Raw genomic sequence first — 17,999 nt, forward strand, 5'->3', positions numbered from 1 at the left:
ACTATTTTTTTTTCTTTATGCGAAGAGTTAAGTTGTTCCTCTTCAATAACTCCTACTTACACGTTAAAATAGTATGTGCTTCAAAGAGAAACTCCTCAATTTTCTGATAGTGCATTTCCATTATAATGTGGCCATTTGGCAATACACATTTTTCTTATATTAACAATAATATATATGAATTACACATCGATTAAAATTATCTGTTATTCTATTATTTTACCTAAACCTTTTATTTCCTTAAGCCTCGGAACCTGTGACTAATTCAGCATTTTGCAACTAATCAGAATCTTTAAATTGCGGAAATCTTAACAAACAAAGTTCATTTTCTATCATTTGAAGAAACCTTGCTATAGAGTTATAGAGAACATTCAACCCTTAAGAGAAATGGTATATTCCCATCATTCTATTCTTATTTATTCTTCTACTACTATAGTCGCATTAACCTTAATTTATGTCATTCAATGATTCATCATAATGTTACATTAATTTTCAACATGCATTAATGTAAATTATGGTTTCAGGAAGAGTGTACCAATGTGAATGGATCAGGACAAACAAGGACAGCTAGTGAGCAAAAAAAACTGGAAAGTTGGTTGCCAATTACTGCATCTAGGAAAGCAAAATGGTGGTATTCAACTTTTCACAATGTCACAGCTATGGTTGGTGCTGGAGTTCTTGGTCTGCCATTTGCTATAGCCCAGCTTGGATGGTATGTAATTAAATGAATTTTGTTATTTGTATAACTGTTTTTTGTACTACTACTCATGGTATCTCGTCACCCCTGGATAAGGAAATAATCTTTGTTGGGGTTCGTATCCGTCTCTCTTAACAAATTTCACTCCTAGAAATTAAAACAGTAACCTTTTGATGTTTCTGAGAATTTAACATGGGTTTTACATTACTAGACAAATACGTGCAAATGCAAATACGTGGTGTTTGAATGACTGTTTTGAACACTTACATTATATTTTTATACTCTACTAAATTAATTTATCCAAAATGATTTTCATCCTTTTTCTCTCTTACTTTTGCCATGCTTTTGTCAAATTCTCTTATTGTGATGGTTCAATTTGTCAGTACAAAAAAAAATTCATATTAAAATCGCATGTTTATTTATTTGTCAGCATCAGGCAAGAGATTAGACACCAAATGATGTCCCCTACTGATTTGTTTTTAGATAAAAATGATGGCAAAATGTACTATGTTTCAATTTATAGGGTTTTTGACAGAGTAGGTGCATATACTGTTTGCATTATTTAAACCTGTGAAACAATGAGCAATGACTTTATGGATGTGCCGGACTCATATATATTGATTTGTTTAGATGTAAAAAATATCATAACTAAATATATACTTATATATCTTTAATGGGTGCATTTTGTTGGAAACTTTAGTGTTGACACATTCGCTTATGGTTTGATTTGTAGGGTTCCAGGTGTTTTGGCAATAGTATTGTCATGGGTTGTCACATTTTATTCACTGTGGCAACTTGTTGAAATGCATGAAATGGTTCCAGGGAGGAGATTTGATAGGTATTTTGATCTAGGAGAGCATGTTTTTGGGCCCAAACTTGGGTTCTGGATGGTAATGCCACAGCAATTAACTGTTCAAGTGGCCTCAACTATAGTGTATTGTGTCACTGGTGGGAAATCACTCAAGAAATTCTTTGCTCTGCTAAGTTCAAACATGAGTGATATTAGACAGACATATTATATACTTGTTTTTGTAGTCTTGCAATTATTGCTCTCACAAACTCCTAACTTCAATACTTTGAAAGGAGTTTCTTTGTTGGCTGCAGTGATGTCTGTTTGGTAAGGTTTTATAGTCATATTGCTATGAATTCTATTTTCTGTACATCACATTTTGACTATCTTATTTGATATAGGACTTTTATCTTCTTTGTCTACATATATTTTAAAAATATATGTATGTTGATAAGATGAAATTATACCATCCATTGTAGATAAGTTCATCTAAAAAAACATGTACCAACCAGCCTATATGCTCCAAGTAGTAAGATTTTGATTCTCTTAACTAAGTAGAGAATGTCGTTCCAACTTTTAAAAAAGATAAATGGGTCAAAATTTATTTTAAAAGATAAGATTTTGTTACTTTCAAAGGAAAAAAAGTGAATATGTGGTCGCACTCCTAATGAATATCGCTTTCAAGGATTAAATTTTTAACATTTGACGATTCTGTCATATATTACTAGAATAACACCTCATTATTACGATTGAAACATGTTGGTATGAAAAGATGTTTGATAAACATAAAAAAAAAAAAATATGGTGGTATGAAAAGATTTAAGTATTGGTAGAGCAAATACTAATTACTCTTTTATATATATATATATAGTGCATAGTCTAATGTGTGATTAAATTACTTGCAGCTATTCCATGGTGGCATTTTGCACTTCAATTGTGAAGGGGACTGAACATCATCCACATCATTATGGACTTCGATCTCATACACTTCCTGGGAAAATATTTGATATTTTCAATGCACTTGGAACCATAGCATTTGCTTTTGCTGGACATAGTGTGGTTTTGGAAATTCAAGCTACATTACCCTCAACTCCAGAAATACCTTCCAAGAAACTAATGTGGAGAGGTGTGATGGTTGCATACACGGTAGTCATTCTTTGCTATCTTTCGGTAGCAATATCTGGTTTTTGGGCATTTGGAAATTATGTGGAAGATGATGTCCTTATCTCGCTTGAACACCCTAATTGGCTTATTGCTGTTGCTAATTTCATGGTATTCATTCATGTTATTGGAAGCTTCCAGGTACAAATATATATGTACAGAGGTCCTTAGTGTGTGATTTATTTCTGTGTGTGATTTCACATGTCATCAATGTAAGATTTAACAAATTGTAATTAACAACATACATGAGATACAAAATAAATCAGTGACAATATTAAAATTAAATAATAATATTTTTTATTGTTAAAGGTCTTTGCAATGCCTGTGTTTGATACAATTGAATCAAATTTGGTACAAAAGTGGAACTTTAACCCTTCAAGGACTCTAAGAATCATTGCTCGAAGTACATATGTTGGTAAGAGCTACGAGGAGTATTTATTTTTTGATTTTTACTTATTTACAAGTGCTAATGTAATTTGGTTCAGGAATGATATTGTAAATTATTTGAATTACATATTTTCTAATAATAACATACTTCGTTTTTTATGTAGTTATAGTAGGATTTGTCGCTATATGTATTCCATTTTTCGGAGGATTGTTAGGTTTCTTTGGAGGACTAGCATTTGCATCAACATCATATATCGTAAGTACTAATAATTAATATAATTATCCAATTTTAAGTATACAAGGAAGTATGTTATTATTAAGTTTAAAATATGTAATACATGCAGATCCCTTGTATATTATGGATCGGAGCTAAAAAACCAAAAAGGTGGAGCTTCCATTGGATTGCATCAGTGGTAATTTTCATGATTCAAAATAATATTATTTATAGCAATCAATTTATATATTTTAAGTTATTGAGTTTTTTTACTTACAGTTTTGTTCGATAGTTGGCATTTTGATAGCAACTCTCGCACCTATCGGAGGAATACGAACAATTATTGTTTCTGCAAAGACTTACAAGATGTTTTCTTGATTAGAAGATTCATATTCTTAGCTATTTTATATCAATGTATTTTGTTTTTGTCAGCTTTCATAGCTCTTCCATAGAGTTCACCAAAGTTTTTTCCATTGGTCTAGTATATTTCACATGAATTTTTGATGTGAAATTATTATCAATTTGTAAATATTTTTTTGAAGATTCTATATTCCTAGAGTGTGGTACGAATTATTTGATATGTAGAATTTACCAATAGGGAACTCCTATTGAAAGTGTATTCTGCCTTTTCAAATTTAATTGATATAATCACAATTTTTTTATGATTTTTTATATTAGATAATTTTGCATGTATAGAGTATTCCCTTTTAAATATGCATGACTTTCAAAGTAGATACGGATGAGAAAATGAAATTTTGATGACAAAATGTCATGATCTTTGCACAATGGATAAAAACTAAAAAACAAACAATAATCTAAAACTGGTTCTATCAACACAGAACAAGGTTAAAAGGTCTTGGACCATATAAATAATTCTTACATATTTATGAAAAGTGAGAAGGTTAACTTTTACTAATGCAAGAGCTAAGATGTTTTTCACTCAAGAAGATATATGTAGTGACCAATGATGCATGAAAGATTTTGTTCATAGCAAATAAGTAACGTGAAAGGCAATGGAATATGCAAACTTGCCTAATATCACAAAATAAGTATCAATAACCTTAGATATAATGAAAGATTTTGATTGTAACCATCTAAGTTCAAGGGAGAATTATAGTTAGGTCTTGTATGTTCATATTAATTGTTTTCCTAGAAAATTGAAAAAAATTGTGAACTCAATACATTGTAGTTTTGGACATGGTTATAAATACCTTGTTAAAAACTAATCCTTATATCATATGTTATGACAATTATCATTCAATTAAACTCATTAAAACTAGAAAATATCAATCAAATCACATTGTACATAGTCAACCATTAATTCATTTCAATGTTTTTTAAAATAACACAAATGATTCAATAGTTTGTAATATGACTAATTATTGATTCATTTCAATAATTGAGTTATACATTATAAATAATAATATTTATGTCTATAAAATTATTATATTTTTATAACATAGATAACTTAACTAATAATAGTTTAATTAGTGAATTATTGATTAAATTACTATATCATTATAAAAGTACTCTAACCAATATAATAACCTATTAATAAATACTCCAACAAAATGTCCAGCAACAATTGAGATGAAGCCAACGAGCCAAAATTAGATTGTTTTCATTGAATGATAGATGAATTGGATTCTTTTAATACATATTTTTAACAGATCATATCCATTATAATAAACTACCCATTTTACAACCCATAAGTTTTTTCTGGCATAAAATAGAGCCATAGCCTAAGTAAAAATCAAGCAGAGTATATGATGACCGAGACAAGAAAAATAAATTAGGATAAAAAATCAATAACTAATGAGAAGCATGCACTCCATTATTGGTGAAACTTCTAGGTACAGTACATATCAGGGACAGATTTAAGAGGGGGTATATATGGTGTTGACCCCCTCTCCTCATATATATTGTAAACTTAATTATATATAAAAGCAGTCTAGTACACAAGACTTCCACCAGGTGAGTATATGGGGTGGAATTAAACAATCTTAACCATATAAGCAAAGAGGTTGTTTTCAGAATTTGAAAACATGATCTCTAGGCCATAAGGCAAACAACCTAACCGTTGCGCCCAAAACTCAACCTCTAAATTTAAGTATATACCTGTAGTAATGTTTTCTATGATAAAATATTTACTATATATATTTATATATTCAACCCCTTGAAGTGTCTTCAAAAATCCGTCCCTTTGCTTGTTCATATCTTAGAGGCGTCCGCTGTAAGGGCAACAGCAGTCTTTGAACCAGAGGGGCGCCTCAAATGTTTGTTGATGAAGTCCCCAGCTAACATAAGCTTTCCAATATCAACATTGGTTTTCACACCAAGCCCATTCAGCATGTACACAACATCTTCAGTAGCCACATTTCCTGAAGCTCCCTTAGCATATGGACACCCACCTAGACCAGAAACAGAAGAATCCACTGCACTAATCCCCATCTGTTTAGATTTAAAAAAAAATAGCAACATCTATTAATGAATGTCGGAATGGCAAAACATAAAAAAACAACGGTCAAGTTTATGATACAACATTATGGCGTCATTCAATTCATGTAGCTGACTCTACCTAGTGGAAAAAAGGCTTGGTTGTTGTATCTAAACTCTAAGTCGGGGAAATAAGGTTGTGCTTGATGGATGTGCTAGAAGAGGACAGAACAAGACATACAGATTCTGCTCTATGTTAGGCATACTTGTATAAATAGAAGTATAGAACAAAACTAGACATGAGGGTTAAAGAGTGTGATATTTTAATTCCAATAAAAGGGGGAAATCAAAGAGAATAAAACAAGGCACATTAATCAGTTCATCAATCTATACCCTAGGATCATTTCACAGTGGACTCAGATAAGTATTACTTCAAGTATACCAATGAAATGAAAATATTTCAAAAGTGAGGCACGTATCATTGTCCAAGTATGAGATAGAAAGCAATCCAATTCCACATGGTTTCTTCCTTGAATGTATCAAGTAGAAGTTATGGTAACACCTTTTGAACCTTAGGTTGAGAGGTTAATAGTTGCTAAAGGTAACTTTTCATGTAAAACTAGCCAGGGATACCGAAATGGTCAACATTATAACTTATATACATCAATCATATTCATTTTCATATAAAAGTTATTGGGAATTTCGTAGTATTTCAATATGACAAGTTTTTACAAGAACTCTAATAACATCTTGAATGAAATTATCAAAGGTAACATACATTTAATTCTAAGATGAAATCATGGATAGCAAAGTAACCTCCATTAATTAAGTTTCATCAATGGTTGGTGCACCAATTACAACTTTTATTGCATATGTAGAAGAGGCAAGCTCAATAAGCTCTAAACTAAAATACACATGCAAATTAAAAGTCCAAGCTATAGTTAATTCACTTACTTGGAGGGACACAAGAATATTTGGAAGGGATTGCCCATAAGTATCATGGAAGTGGACAGCAAGCTTCTCCGCTGGTACAACAGCCATTACGGCCAGAAGCATAGGAACTACAGTTCCTGAACACACCAGAATGAACAGAAAACAATATAAGTTTGATCATAATCAAGGAACCAATAGAAAATTCTCAGAAAGAATACACATATTCAAGATTAAGTGGCAAAACACAGTTTGACATTCATCCCACAAAAATTCAAAGAAAAAAGGGCGGCCAGTGCATGAGGGTCCCACCTAGTGGAGCCGATGGAGGATAGATGTATGCAGTCTTACCCTTGAAATAGTTAAAAGAACTGACCAACTTTTAGTCTGTTATTAAGCAAAGAAAACTTTAATGAGATATTAAACAAAATTAATTAAAAAGTAGTCGGGAATAACTCAAGAATAAGTTCAAACTAAAGTAAACATAATACCCCACCTAGTGGGACTAAGACTGGGTTGTTATTGTAAAGTAAACAGGTTGCTGAGTAATCAAGAAGTACAAAAGAGATATTAGATGCCTCCAATTCGGTGAGTTTCCAAAATTTTACAAACAACAATAGAGCACCTTGTCTATCACAATGTAAGAGTAATTCACAACTATTGGATCAGACATGAATGGCACTTCTAAAATAACAAAAATCAAGTGTCATCGCACTCATTACCTGGTGTGCCCACTCCAATTGTGTCACCAAGAGAGATTTCAAAGCAACCCATGTCATATAGTTCTTTAGCCACATATGCCACTTTTGAAGGAGAGATTTGTCCCTCCACTGGACATCCAACAACACATGATACATACCTATGAAATTTCAATACAGAGAAACTGATTGGACAGAACTTCGCAGTGAATAAAAATTCACAATATCAACATAAACTTGACTTTCACATGTCTAACTATTATTAGTCCTTGACCTGGGAACCTTTTAAACATACCAAGAAGGGTACCAAAAATTAACTTATTTTCCAGAAATAATTTCTGGACAGCAATATGAATATAAATGTACTGATTATGAGAGATATTTCATAGGATCTAGGATCATATGCAATAGCAAAAGAAGTAATAATTAGGAAGAAATGAGATGTTCAAGTGGCAATAGTGCCACCATCAATGGTGGAGGAAGGAAGAACAACTTCTCCTTTAAAGCATGTGAAATTTTAACTTTCCCTTCCCTTCTTTTTATAATCAAAGTTTTACGAATTCTTCCAATGCTGCTTATTTTTAATTCTTAAGACGTGTGCATGTGCGAGTTAGCTGAGTATTTAACAAAAATTTAGACTTTTTTCTGCACTCAGCTATTCAGTGATGTCTAGGAGTGATTAGGTAAACACAACTAAATAATCACATATAGGATGCTAAAACTTTTATGATCTTCTGTTCATCTTATTTGAGTAAAATATCTTGTTTTGTACTTGCCATTATTTTAATTGATTTCTAATCATCAAATAAATAAAAAAATTATCTACTTTCTACCCTATTCTCTAACAACAATATATGCCTATTATTTATATAAAAATCATTTAATATTTGGAGCATGTAACATTAATTTCAACAAATACTATTGTTTTCTTTTATTTATGTGAAATTGTTTATCTATCGATATTTAGTACCAGTCTATATATCTATCATACCTGGTCAATTAACATGTTATATGTTAAAATGTAAATTCTATTATTTTTTAACTTTTCTCCACTGAAACATATATCTTGTTTCTGCAACTGGTTTGAAAGAAAATCAGCAATAGAATGCAATATAGAAAACTGATTACACAGTACTATCTTTACCAGTAAGGAATAGGGAATTTAATGTGGTAACTTCTATTAAAAGATAAAATTCCAATCCTAGGTCTTGATTTCAATCCTTGCTGCCCCCATTCTTAATAATGAAATTAAAAGTTTGGCACAATGTAAAGTAGGTTTGGGCAATGTCCACACTTGTCCCAATTACTAGGGATATACAAGTGACTTACTATGTCTAAATCTCAAAATATAAACACTGCGAAAATACAGAAATAGATGCCATGAAACAGGTCATGTACAAAATTCATCAATATAAGATAACTTGTTCACCAAATTTAACAGGTACTACTCAAAACAAAGAAATTTCAAGGCAACAAATGCAAAACCTTCATAACACATCGGTCTCAAAAGTAAAATATATTGGCACTTTCTGTGTGGAATAACTGCACATTTATTAGTAATATATTAAGGCAGACAGTATTTGATGGATGGTAAGAATAACGAAAAAGAAAACAAAAGGCATACCCTCTAACAGGGATTGAGAGCTCATTAGCAGCACGAGTAACAGCTCGATAGCGGGCAAGACTCTCCTCAATACTACAGTTAATGTTTGATTTTGAAAATGATTCAGAAGCTGATGCAAAAACAGCTATTTCTCTAGCACCAGCTGCCACGGCAGCGTCAAAACCCTAAAAATTTAAAGGTCAGATTTGAACATAACTGTCAATTTATGGTTATTCAAGATATATGCACCTTCAAATTAGGAGTCAGAACTGGCAATCTGATTCCATCCAAGTTCTGAACTGCTTTCATTACATCCTTTGCATCAGCCAACTGAAAGGCAAAGAAAAATAATGGAGTCGAGCTGGAAACACTCAAATCATACTGGAATAAGTTGGTTGAAAAAGGTAATCAACTAGTACTCATCAATTGTCACATTTTTCTTAATAAACAGATAGACTAAAACCATGCACCAAATTGGTATGGTTTGTTTGGATTGGGAGATTTTGAGGGAAATGAATGTAGATCTGAAAGGAAAAAGGGTGAGACACTAATATTCCTTTGTTTAGCTCAAAAATAGAGTGTGGAAGGAATGGTTTTTTAAGAAAAATCAGTAGTAAAGTTGTGGATAGTATCCAACTAATCATCAACCATGATATATTTGCAAATGGAAAGATAGACTAAAACTGTGCACCAAACCGGTATGGGCTTGTTTGGATTGGGTGATTATGAGGGAAATGAATTTTGAGGGAAATAAAAAAGGGCGAGAATCTAATATTCCTACAGTTACCTCACAAATAGAGTGTGGGAGGGATGACTTTTGTTTTAATTTACATCATTACATGGATTGAGAACTCGTGGACTATATATATATGCACCTTGGAGAAATGGGACATTATAATCTAATATTAGGTTACAACAAATAAGGTAAAGCAATTATACCTGAGGGATCCATTTGGGAGACACAAAACTAGTAGCCTCAATAACAGATAACCCAGAAGATGCTAGTCTATGAATCAATTCAATCTTGACAGACGTTGGTACAATGTTCTTCTCATTTTGTAATCCATCTCTTGGACCAACTTCTACTATCTTTACAAACTTTGGTATACCTTTCATAAACTGCATTATCGAATGTTAGATTTTGTAGCGATAGTAAAGTGTGCTGATATGTCAAGTGTCAACATAAAAACTATATGTTGCATAGCAAGCAAATAAATATGATAAAAATAAAATGAACCAACTACAGGATGCTTAAAATTTATAACATCGTTAGAAAATATTAATGCAAAAAGAGGCACCACATAGATAACTAATCAAGTAGCTGGAGGTGGAAAACATTCAACAGAAAGTAATGCAGCTTGTGTATGATAAAATAAACTGACTACAAGAAGTTTGATATTTATAACATCATTGTAAAATGGCAAAACAAAAAGAGACAACAATAAATAACTTATTTAGGTGCTGGATGGGGCAAACCTTCAACAGTAAGCACTGCAGCCATTGCATTACCTTATATGCCATATTGTTTATTTCTTTGCTATTGCATTTCGGACTATCCTGGTAATCTGAGGAGCTAAATGGATCATCAATCATTCCTAATTTCATCGAGTTCCTTCCCATGGTCATTGTCTTTTGACTGAAAGAATCACCTCGGGACATGCCTCTTGTTTGCCTTTTCCATGGGAATGCCTCTACGGTGCACTCTTCATTATTTTCACTGCACCAAATGTAGGATTAAGTATATGTTATGGATATAGTAGGAAGATAATGGGTCAAATAATATATCATGACAACGATTAGAATGTTGTGTTGGATTAGTGGATACACTATACAAAATAGGATTAAGAATGAATGCATTATGGAGAAAGTTGGGGTAGCTCCTAGTATATAAAATATGGCAGAATTGTGCCTCAGGTGGTTTGGGCATGTGTGGAGGAGACCGTTAGAAGCCTCAGTAAGGAGAGTAGATCAAATAGAGGTTAGACAATTTCTAAAGGCAGAGAGAGGCAAAGAAAAACCATAGGCGAAACGATTAAGAAATATTTAGAAATCAATGTTTTGTCAATTGACATGGTTTACGATAGAGCATATGGCGTTGTTTGTCTCATGTAACTGACTCTACCTAGTGGAACTAAGACTTGGTTGTTGTTGCAGTGATTAGAATGTAAAATAAAAATGGCAGCCCAATGCACGAAACTCCTACCAAGTGATTAGAATGTAAATGAGGACAAAAACACGTTAAATAATAAATAAAATCATTCATTTAAGGGTTTGATTTGTAATCAATTGCAACATTTGACTCACTTGCAGCTGTTAGATGTGCTGCAACTTCGCCCTTCAATCCAGCAGTCTCCCATTCCTAAATTATCTACACTGGGACGACAAGCACCAGACGAGAACCTTTGAATTCTATTGATAGTACTCATGCTTGGCAATTTGTCAAGACTAAGTGGCTCCTCCAAACTAGACATGGTGAAGTGGATGGGTAGAAGGGAGCTGACAAAAAATGTGCGAAAGTTAGTACTTTGCATAAATAACTTGTCTAAGCTTATTTGTTACCATTATCAGCAGGTAATAAGGAAAGACATATTTTCATCTGCATATTATATGCCTATTCATTTTCATAAAATAAATTCTAATGACAAGTTATGCTCAGTATAATTCTGTAGTCACATCATAAGCAGATACAATCAGTTAAAATTGCAAAACAAATTTGTTGCCCGCAGAGTAATATTATAATAACTGGTGAAGTAGAGTAAAATTCCACAGCTGAAGATAAGTCAGCAACATAATCAGCCAGACTTGACTCAGTCTAAGATTGTTTCAGTAGGTAGAAATGATTATGAGAGTGAAAATGGAGTCAAATAGAAAGGTTTTGATAGTCAACCCTCGTTGATTGGAAGGGGGAACAAAATCATTTTCATTCGGTAGAAAGGGTCATAAGTTGTCATGAGTTGCATTCCACTTTCAACCTTCCCACATTTTTGTAGTAACAGGCAAGCATGAAATGATTTTGATTCCAAATTTTGCACCTCTCTATTTTCTGCTTACTCAAACAAGGATAGCCATATTCACAAAAGTAATTCACAAATGAAAGTGTGAAACCAATCACTTTAGGGTCCGTTTGCGAATTGGATTTTGGAGGGGAATGAAGCGAAAGCTTCGGAACCATCTCACGGGTGTATTTCATGGCTTTAACGCCTTCCATTTTCCTTCATTTCCCTCCAGAACCCAACTCACAAATGGACCGTTAAAGTCCGGAGACTTAACTTGAGGATTTTCAATATATATCTCCTTTAATCGGATTCAAAGAATAATGTTTCAACAAATGCAAAGGATATATATAAAACTACCCAAGATTGTTTTCTTGCCAAGATTGTATAAGGTAACCTATTAATAATGCAAAGTGCAAGCTCTGTTCAATAGAAACAAAAAGGAAATTCCATTAAAAATAAATAAGTACATAAATATAACTTGGAGTACTTCATAAACCAGGAATATAGCTAAAAGCATGGCCTGGGAACTCAATTGAAAGTGTAACCATAAGGAATTAAACAGAGCCAAAAAACAATAAAACCTTAATAAACACATATATTGTGTTTAATATCATAAAATTACATTATTCTTTTATTTTTAAATTGTGTTTGTTCTTACACTTTGAAATTGTAATTAAGTCCTATGGTTTAAGAAATCAAACAAAGAATTCATTCCACATACAGCTAAAGGCAAGTACTTAGCAGTGAAGTAGCCTTTGACAACTGAACATCACAGGATGAATCAGAAGACAATGCCTCTTCAGTTCAAGTAAAATGGATAGTTACATGGTTCCATCATTTAGCCTGTGTATCAGTTTCGGTCGGTTCCTTATAAAACAAGTTTTGTAAAATGTAAAAAGTGTCTAACCATATAGAAACTCACACGTTTGCTAGTTGGATTTTAAAGGGGAAATAAGATAAATGGAAGGTTTCGGAGCTATGAAATACATTTGTAAGATGACTTTTGATGTTTTCCATTTCTCTTCATTCCCCTTCAAAACTCAACTCAAAAAAAAAAAAAAAACTTAGTAAGCTCTAAGGAAGATAGATATAAACAGTCTTAACTCTATAGTCGACTATTTCAATGAATTATGGTAAACATATTACTATGGTAAAATGTTTCACTTTTTAATTTCATATATTATTCTATTTATAAAAAATAGACCAAACGTAGAATAAAACCAATACGTTATTACACCCCAACTAGAAAAATCAAATTTAAAACAATCAAAATTGAATGAAGAAACAACAAAAAAACAAAAAAAACACAAAATGGAAATTGATTAAAACCAAATTCCCTCAAGTTTAGAAGAAAAGAGAGAATTGGGAAAAAAAGACGGACCTGAAACTGAAGCAAAAAGAAGAAAGACGATTAGTGCAAGAAATTGGAGATATCGAATTTTGTGTTATTTACCCACAAAAAAAACAAAAGAAGAAGAAGAGGAGGGTGGTGTGATGAGAATCTGGCGGAGCTGTTTATAATATAGTAGTTTGGTTTGGTTGTGAAATGGTTCAATAATAAGAAGGAAGTTGTTAATGAATCTTTTTTTCAATACCCTTTTAATATTTCTTTTCCAAGGCCTAGAAATAAAGGATGAGCAATGTAAACAGATTTATACACAACATTACTCCTTCATTTCAGTTATTTTAAAAAAAAAATCAATAATAAATAATATTACGATAGTGTAAAAAATTCTTATATTGATAATGTGGGTATATTTTTCTCATAAATGATTAGATGATTTCACACATTCCTCTCCAAAGTGTGAAAATTTCATTTAAAAGTTGGATAACTTCTCTTGACACCTTTTTAACATGCTGCAGCCGTCCATTTGAACTTACAAAACCTTTTTAATAAAGTTGAGACTTGAGAGCCACCTCTCAAAGTTCAAAAATTCATATGATTTGATTATCATATTAAATTCACATGGCTTTGTTATCGCATTATGTATTTTTTTATATGAATTTAAATGTGTATATTAACAGTGTAAATGTATTTATACTGTCAGTACATCATTCGACATTGTTTTGTTAACTACTATTGACTTTCAAATAAAGTAATATAAATCAACGGTGGACGATATGCTAATAATGTAAAAAACTTTACAACTGTCAATGTATAGATTTTAAACTTTTTTATATTTGTTTGGATTGGTGAGATTGCTTTAAAACCATATATTAAAGTTCGGCTTACTTGAATGAGTTTGGTCTATCCATTTTTCTTTTTTTTTTCTTTTTTGGATATTTGATTTGGTAATAAGCCTTAAATGAATATATTTTAACAGCATAATGATATACACTATGAACTTATAATAAAATTACATAATAAATAGTTGTGTTATAAACTTTGAACAAAAAATTAGAGTAATGTTTATAACATAAGTATTTATAAATTATAATGCTTTTATAAAATGAAATATCATATTATTTGTCATATTTTGTAGAATGAGCTTTTAAGCAGATGAACAAAGTGATGTATCAAATCAAGTAGAATAAACTTTAAGTCATTTAGATTTCACTTTTATTTTCTTAATTGTATATTTAATTAGCTTTAACTTTTACAGCAAAATTAAAATGTAGCACAATTGTTTATCATAAAAAACTTCATACAACCAAATTCAAGTAATATCAGTTTACAATGAAAATGTTGATAATGAGTATATCATTCCTACAAAAAATAAAGTAAAGAATAATCATATATTAAGACGATGATTATACTTTGACATATAGAATTTCTTTTAAACTTAATTTTATACTACTATTACTATAAATTGATGCAACATGATATTATTCTTGATAATGTCAAAAAAATTATAAATTAAAGTGAAGTTATAAATTATATTGTATTTATATCGTATTAATAAGTCACAAATTAATTTCCTTATCTAAAGAAGTTTTATATAAAAGCAAAATTAATCTTAACCAAACATATTACAAAATTTCTATCAGGCACAGTAGAGTTTAAAACAATGTTTTGTACATTTATAGAGCATATTTTCTAGCAAGCCATGTTGCATCTTATTAATCACTTTTTTTGGAAATTTTACATATGGGTATATTTTCACCTTTTTATTATCTCTTTTGAGCTATTAAAAAAATAGTGCTTCTAGTAAATTGTAGTTGTCAGCTAGGATTCTAGTTTTTGTTTTACAAAGCTCGCTACTATCTATACTATATATAAAGCCAAAACATGGTGTAACCACCACCATGGCATAATTTATATATTCCTATTTTGCCCTTCAAAAATTTAATTTTAAAAAATCATATAATCCTATATAACCACCTCAAATATATTAACTATAAGTTGCATATCTATACTACTTAATAAAGGAAAAACCTAACCTAACTTTCATGAAGTTATTTTGGGTTTTCTTATTTCATATTTTATAACTTCTAATTTTATTGTATAAGTTATACTTTCATCTTTATATATACGTATACTACTAGACATTTATTTCATATTTTATAACTTCTAATTTCATCTTTATTTATAATACTATATTAATTGTGTTTATTCGAAGGTTGTAATTGAGTGATATTGTTATTGTAAGATCTTAATTTAATATTAAGCCCCAATGTTCAAATAAATGATATAGTACTCTTATTTAAATAAATATAATTACCTCAAACGAATTTATATTCAACTGCAAATTACAATATATAATACAATTTAATATGTAGAATACACATTACAAACAATAAGAAAGTGAGTTGACAGGCACGGCATGCTAGTTATCTATAACTATTGTTTTTCATTAGAAAGTTGTGTATCACACTCATGATTCTCGATTTTTATTTTTTTATTACAATTGTGCTTGATAGTCACAATTATCTTTTTTAAAATTTTATCCTCAACCAAACTCGTTTCTACAATCACGACTTTCAATATTTGATTGTTTTGTTTCTTATTAAATCGTAGGGGGAAGGCACAATTTTGGTCCTTATTTTTTTTTGTTTTCTTAAAGAAATTGTGTTTGATGACTATATTTTTCCTATTTTATTGTTTTTCATTCTTTGCATAAATAAAATAAACAGTGTTAAATAAATAATTTTATACAATAGTCTAATGGTTAGTATTTTACATGTTAAGTTAGAAGTCCAATAAAATTAGGTTGGAGCTTTTAATTATGTAAATCTCTAACCACTAACTCATTGTATGAATTTATTGTGAGTATGTATCATTTATTTTAATTGAGGAAAAATAATAAAACTGTGGTCCAGAAACACAATTTCTTTATAAAACAAAAAATTAAGAAGCATAATTGTGGATGGGAACAATAATTTTACAAAAAATAATATAAAAAGGTTTTCTTTGGCTAAAGCATGATTACTATGAAAAGATTAAAAAAATAAGGAATGAGAATCATGAATGACATTCACGACTTCCTCATAGAAAATTAAAGTCATGGATAAAAAACGACGAGTTTTGTCACAATTTTTTTATAAATTAAAGTAAAAATTATTGTTGACAACCACAATTTCTTAAAAGATACATTATTTATGATAAACAAAAAAAGATATACTACTTATACAATAAATTAAAATGTTACACCAAACATATAATAAAAGAGTTGAAACACTTGTAAAATATCCATTTTTTAATAGGGGTTGATGTAGGGATGACAAAAAAACCCGATTCGTGGGTACCCGTGGAAATACACGCAATAATAGTTTATGGGCATGAGGGTGTTTTGTGATGTCCGCCCTGTGGGTACCCGCAAATTTATATTTAGTTTTTGGTTAACTTTTTATATATGTTTATTATTATTTTAAGATTATATATCATATACTTTATTATTATTTCATAATAAATTACACATATTTGACTATGATCATAAATTTTGTCATATAAATATCATATTATTCATGTAACAATTATTTTTATATATTGATTATCATAAATTATATAAATATATAATTAAAATTAAAAACTCGTTGGGTACTCACAAATATCCGCTACCCACTATCTGCATAGGTACCCGCAAATATTACGGTTTTGGGTACGGAAAAGTACTACCTGCGCCCGCCTTCGCCATCCCTAGGTTGGTGGTTTGTGAGTTTGCTATATCTGTCTCGAAATGTTTTTATGCTTGGTTATGGATTCATTTTTCAAAATGCTGCTACTTGTTTTGACATGCTAAAGCTTCATGATTCCTTTTGCAAAAGTGGAAAAGTGAAAAAGGTGTGGAGGATGCTTTAGTTTAATGTTTTATGGTCAATTTGTATCATGAGAAACAATGTTATCTTTCAACAAAAGGAAGTTAGTTATGTTTAAATTATAGACTTGATTTAAATACTAGATTGTGTACATAATTTTTATCATATGCGGCACCAATTGGTGATTAGATCATTGATTTTGTATAAGCTCTTTATGTAAAAAGACTTATAATTGATCATCCATCTTTTCTCTTATATTTGATAGTCACCTCTTATATTTGTTTGATATAAATTTGCTTATGGAAAAAAAAAGTTGAGGGTGAGGCTTGTTAGTGCTTTTAAAACTTTTAGAGAAACTTTACATTGAACCTTTAATGGTTCATAAGAACCCTTTATTTAGGATCTTGACATTTATGACATTTACATGTTATAGTATAAGGTTAGAAAATACCTGGTTCCATTGCTATTTCTTTCTAGTGTTCTTCCCTGATGCTTTCTCTGATTACCTTTTGTTTTCACCTCTCCTCCTCCCCTTTATGAGTTTCTTGATGATTAGAAACTCAGTTTCCTTCCTTCCACGCTATAACAATGCACTGGATTTTCTTTTATGCAAAACCAAGACCTTTCTCTTATTCTTGCTTTTTAGTTTCTCTCTTTCAGAATAGAGATGTATTCCTTATGTTCACAATGGAATTGCCACACACAAGTGTGTGATTTTAATGCATCAGTTGGGGAAGTTAACATATAGGAAACTTCCCATGAAGTGAGAGGGAGAGAGTTGACAAAACCTCCACTAATCTGATTATTTAATTGCCAACCATCATCACATTAGACACTTTCATTCAGATTAGTGACTTTCATGCACATGGACCACATTAATTATTAAATTAATCT

General features: G+C 30.8%; 2 protein-coding genes across 6 annotated transcripts; one reads left to right on the forward strand and one right to left on the reverse strand.

Moving 5' to 3' along the window:
• The first annotated feature begins 369 nt into the window (after window positions 1–369).
• On the forward strand, window positions 370–3,804 carry LOC109339145 (lysine histidine transporter-like 5). The gene is made up of 8 exons (XM_019576545.1): window positions 370–387; window positions 522–709; window positions 1,428–1,811; window positions 2,390–2,786; window positions 2,955–3,060; window positions 3,197–3,288; window positions 3,377–3,445; window positions 3,526–3,804. Exons 1-8 carry the CDS (start codon window positions 385–387, stop codon window positions 3,622–3,624), a joined length of 1,338 nt encoding a protein of 445 aa, XP_019432090.1. The 5' UTR covers window positions 370–384; the 3' UTR covers window positions 3,625–3,804.
• A 1,251-nt stretch (window positions 3,805–5,055) lies between these two features.
• On the reverse strand, window positions 5,056–13,494 carry LOC109339146 (hydroxymethylglutaryl-CoA lyase, mitochondrial-like). Of its 5 annotated transcripts, none has more exons than XM_019576547.1 (9): window positions 13,363–13,494; window positions 11,218–11,409; window positions 10,423–10,630; window positions 9,853–10,032; window positions 9,163–9,243; window positions 8,935–9,098; window positions 7,335–7,471; window positions 6,637–6,752; window positions 5,458–5,697 (listed from the first exon to the last, which is right to left on the reverse strand). In XM_019576547.1, exons 2-9 carry the CDS (start codon window positions 11,382–11,384, stop codon window positions 5,458–5,460), a joined length of 1,293 nt encoding a protein of 430 aa, XP_019432092.1. In that variant the 5' UTR covers window positions 11,385–11,409; window positions 13,363–13,494. The 5 variants fall into 5 exon arrangements, with proteins under 5 accessions (XP_019432095.1, XP_019432092.1, XP_019432093.1 ...); XM_019576548.1 differs by having other exon boundaries at window positions 11,218–11,410; window positions 13,366–13,481; XM_019576546.1 differs by having other exon boundaries at window positions 13,291–13,473.
• Window positions 13,495–17,999: the final 4,505 nt, after the last annotated feature.

The sequence above is a fragment of the Lupinus angustifolius genome, unplaced genomic scaffold, assembly GCF_001865875.1.
Source record: "Lupinus angustifolius cultivar Tanjil unplaced genomic scaffold, LupAngTanjil_v1.0 Scaffold_58_70, whole genome shotgun sequence".
NCBI classification, from domain to species: domain Eukaryota; kingdom Viridiplantae; phylum Streptophyta; class Magnoliopsida; order Fabales; family Fabaceae; genus Lupinus; species Lupinus angustifolius.

What these genes read in the sequence shown, in the direction of transcription:
- LOC109339145 (XM_019576545.1), top strand. An exon ending in GCTGCAGTGATGTCTGTTTG is followed by an intron (nt 1,812 to 2,389) that starts GTAAGGTTTTAT and finishes AATTACTTGCAG; the next exon opens with CTATTCCATGGTGGCATTTT. An exon ending in TCCATTGGATTGCATCAGTG is followed by an intron (nt 3,446 to 3,525) that starts GTAATTTTCATG and finishes TTTTACTTACAG; the next exon opens with TTTTGTTCGATAGTTGGCAT.
- LOC109339146 (XM_019576550.1), bottom strand. Translation starts at nt 11,384, where the DNA reads ATGTCTAGTTTGGAGGAGCCACTTAGTCTTGACAAATTGCCAAGCATG. An exon ending in AGCACATCTAACAGCTGCAA is followed by an intron (nt 10,631 to 11,217) that starts GTGAGTCAAATG and finishes CATTTGGTGCAG; the next exon opens with TGAAAATAATGAAGAGTGCA. An exon ending in CTCTCAATCCCTGTTAGAGG is followed by an intron (nt 7,472 to 8,934) that starts GTATGCCTTTTG and finishes GAAATTTCATAG; the next exon opens with GTATGTATCATGTGTTGTTG.